Here is a 3,723-nt window from a genome sequence, read left to right on the forward strand (position 1 = left end):
CAAATACTAAAAAATCGTTCGATAATCGAACGATAAAATCCTTCAAATCGAACAATTTTGAGCGATCAATCGAAGGATTTTTATTAGATCAAAAAAAGCTTAGAAAAGTGCTGGGGAAGGTCCCCATAGGCTAACATTACACCTTTAAAGTGGCAAAGTATGTAGTCAAAGTATTTTTTAAAGAGACAGTACTTTGACTATCGAATGGTCGAATAGTTGAACGATTTTTACTTCGAATCGTTCGAATCATTCATTTTGATCTAATTTGACCCATTCTATGGTCAAAGTACCCAAAAAAATACTTCGAAATTCGATTTTCCTGTCCTTCCGCATGGCAGTAGGCACTAATGGGTTAACTCCCTCGCACAGCGGAAGTACAGGAACCAATAAACCTAATTCCCAACCCCCTTACCCCATCTCTTTTTTTCCTGTCCTCGCATCAGGAAGGATTCCCCTGTGCCGGTGTGGTTCCTCTCTGCCTCACCGAAGCGACCGGTTCACATATAGCCGGTGGAGCCTGGTAGCTGGGCTTTTAGAACGCGGTAAGACGCGGGGTGTGCAGTAAGGCGTTCTGAGTGCAGTAAGTCGGATCCCGCGGTAAGACACTGTGTAGACTCTTGATGATGTCATCTCTAGGCGCCCTTGGCTCTTAAAGCGCCCATTACCTGTTGTACAGCAGGAGCAGGTTTTGTTTGCAGTACATGCAGCAGGAGCCGTTTGCTGGTTGGGAGAGCCTGAATGTAAGCAGTGTTGCAGGCCTACCGGTTGGGGACCTAGGTGAACTGTACAGCTACTTATATTTACTCCTCTTTTTTCAGAGCATGAGTTCTAGGAGCCGGAGATCCCGGTCATCCTCTAGGGGGTAAGTGTATCAGAGAGATGTGTGGTGACTCCTATGTGATGGTAACAAACTCGTTTCTTTGTAGGTCACCTAGAAGGAGGAGTCATCATTCAAGGAAGGCGGTGGAAAAAGAGTGTTCAATATGTGATAATCCAGCGATGCATAACAAAAAAGTATGCCTAATGTGCTGGGAATCTATGTCTGGCAAAAGAGCAGATGATCAATGGAGTGCTATGAGAGACTGGTTTAAGGAGTCTATGTCTAAATCACTGGAGGACCTAGTAGGAACTGTGACAGCTAATGTGATACAGAAAGTGGGTCCCAGTGCCCCAGTAATGGGGAAAGAGAGCCGTGATCCTAAGGTGCCTGCGGAGTGTGAAGCACGTCAGCAGGGGGCAGCAAGGTGTAGCCTTTCGGCTACTTCAGAGGAGGAAGAGGAGCTAATTGTATTGGATGAAGATTCCTCGTTTGATTTGGATCTAATAGAACCTCTAGTAAAAGCTGTCCGAAAAGTATTGGAACTAGAGGACACTGAACAAGAGAAAAAGCAGGACAGAATGTTTAAATCATCAGGAAAGAAAGATCTGGTATTTCCAGTCCACGATGTACTGAAAGATATTATTAAGGAAGAGTGGGCAGTACCAGATAAAAAGTACTCAGAACCTAGACACATGAAGAAGATGTACCCGTATGCGGAGGGGGATGTGAGTCGGTGGACCAACCCCCCCAAAGTGGATGCTGCCATCACAAGGGTGGCTCGTAAGACCACATTGCCAGTGGATGAGGGGGTTTCCTTGAAGGATCCTGTAGAAAGGAGACAGGATACAGTGCTGAGGAAGGCCTATTCAGTTTCGGGGCTACTCTGCAAGCCAGCGGTAGCAGTCACGTGTGTGGCAAAGGCATCCAAAATCTGGCTGCAAGAGATAGAAACTGAGCTGCAGCTTGCTGGAGACAAAGACAAGGTGGGTCACCTAGTGGGTGATATAAAGGTGGCTATTGATTTCATCACGGACGCATCATTGGAGGTGCTGAAATTGGCAGCCAGAAATATGGGGTATGCAGTGGCAGCTAGGAGGATGCTGTGGCTAAAACATTGGCAAGCAGATACCCCTTCCAAGTTCAATCTGTGTGCGCTCCCTTTCGAGGGGGAGTTGCTGTTTGGGCCAAAACTTGACAGTATTATTTCTAAGGCTTCGGCGGGCAAGAGCTCCTTTTTGCCGCAAGAAAGGCGTGTGAGACGTCAGCCAGTCCGTGCAGGCTGGGCGGACAGAATGCCGTTTAAGGATGCCAAGACCTATAGGCCTGGAAGGCAATTTGATAGGCAGCCCTTTTGGAGAAATCGCGGGCAAAATCAGCTCAAAAAAGAGTTCAAGCAGGGAAAGCCTAAATCGTTCTGACGGTGTTCAGGCCCAGCTGCCGCCAGTAGGGGGAAGACTACTTCAATTCCAGGCAGTCTGGGGGAAAACTACGATGGACAGTTGGGTCCGGGAAGTGGTATCCTTAGGTTACCACTTGGAGTTTTCGAAAAAACCAAACAGAAGTTTTTTTGTGGAATCAAAGGTTCCGAAAACGCTGGAAGCTCATCGAGCAATGAATCACATTTTATTAGATCTGTTGGAAAAGGAAGTAATTTTAACAGTGCCGGAAAGCCAGAAGGGACAAGGTATCTATTCTCCGATCTTCCTCAGGAAAAAGGCGTCGGGGGAGTTCCGAGCTATCTTAGATCTCAGAGGATTAAATTCGTTCCTGAAGGTAAAGTCATTCAAAATGGAGACATTGAGTATTATTTCGCAGAACCTACGGGTAAACGATTGGCTAGCAAAGATAGATTTGCGAGATGCATATCTTCATGTCCCTATTCTCTTAAGTCACCAGAGATTCCTCAGGTTCTCGGTAAGGGGGGAGCATTTTCAATACCGAGCACTTCCCTTTGGGCTAGCGTCTTCACCGAGAACCTTTTCAAAAGTTCTGGCTCCAGTCATAGCCGCCCTACGCCTGCAGGGCATACAGATCTTCACCTATTTGGACGACCTGCTGATAAAGGCCTCAAACGAACAACTGCTGAACCAGCAGGTCCAGGTGACCATTACGGTTCTAGAGGAACATGGATGGTTAATAAATTTCCAAAAGTCACAACTGGTCCCGTCACAACGGATGGAGTTCTTGGGGGTTCTAGTGGATACCAAGCAGTCGCGACTATATCTTCCCCCAGGCAAAGTGGAAGACATTATTCGAAGAGTGCAGAGTGTTATCAAATTTCCTTATACCACGGCTCTGATCTGTCAAGAGATAATAGGGAAACTGGTAGCTACGAAGGATGCCGTCAGGTGGGCAATGATTCATCTTCGACAGCTCCAGTTCGGGTTTCTTCAACAGTGGAAAAGAGTTACTCAGTCTCAAATCATTATTCTGTCACGACAAACAGTGAAGAGCCTGGAGTGGTGGCTAAATCCGTTCAATCTTTCTCAGGGCAAGCCAATAGATTGCTCATCGTGGCAGATGGTCACGACGGATGCCAGCAGCCTTGGATGGGGGGCTCATACGGCATGTGTATCAGCACAAGGCATATGGCCACCGGAGGCAGTAACGTGGTCCTCGAACTTCAGGGAACTGAAAGCGGTGTTGCAGGCGCTAGTGAGCTTCAAAAGTCAGCTCAAAGGGACAGCAGTCCTCATTCAGTCAGACAATATAACAACGGTAAAATATATAAAGAAACAAGGAGGGACTCACAGCAGGAAATTGTTGAGTCTGACTTTGGAGATTTTCGAATGGGCAGAGAACAATCTCCTCGACTTGTCAGCAACTTATATTCCTGGTCGTCAGAATATTCTGGCAGATCTGTTGAGTCGGAGGACACTCCACCCAGGGGAGTGGGAGTTGTC

The 3,723-nt window shown here is 47.0% G+C and overlaps 1 protein-coding gene across 2 annotated transcripts; it reads left to right on the forward strand.

The window, feature by feature from the left end:
* Positions 1–347: 347 nt before the first annotated feature.
* On the forward strand, positions 348–2,364 carry LOC121394217. Of its 2 annotated transcripts, XM_041564568.1 has the most exons (3): positions 348–740; positions 819–862; positions 927–2,364. In XM_041564568.1, the coding sequence occupies exons 1-3, from the start codon at positions 702–704 to the stop codon at positions 2,236–2,238; spliced, it is 1,395 nt and encodes a 464-aa protein (XP_041420502.1). In that variant the 5' UTR covers positions 348–701; the 3' UTR covers positions 2,239–2,364. The 2 variants fall into 2 exon arrangements, with proteins under 2 accessions (XP_041420502.1, XP_041420501.1); XM_041564567.1 differs by having other exon boundaries at positions 349–862.
* The last annotated feature ends 1,359 nt before the right edge of the window (positions 2,365–3,723 follow it).

Source organism: Xenopus laevis, chromosome 5S, assembly GCF_017654675.1.
Source record: "Xenopus laevis strain J_2021 chromosome 5S, Xenopus_laevis_v10.1, whole genome shotgun sequence".
NCBI lineage: Eukaryota > Metazoa > Chordata > Amphibia > Anura > Pipidae > Xenopus > Xenopus laevis.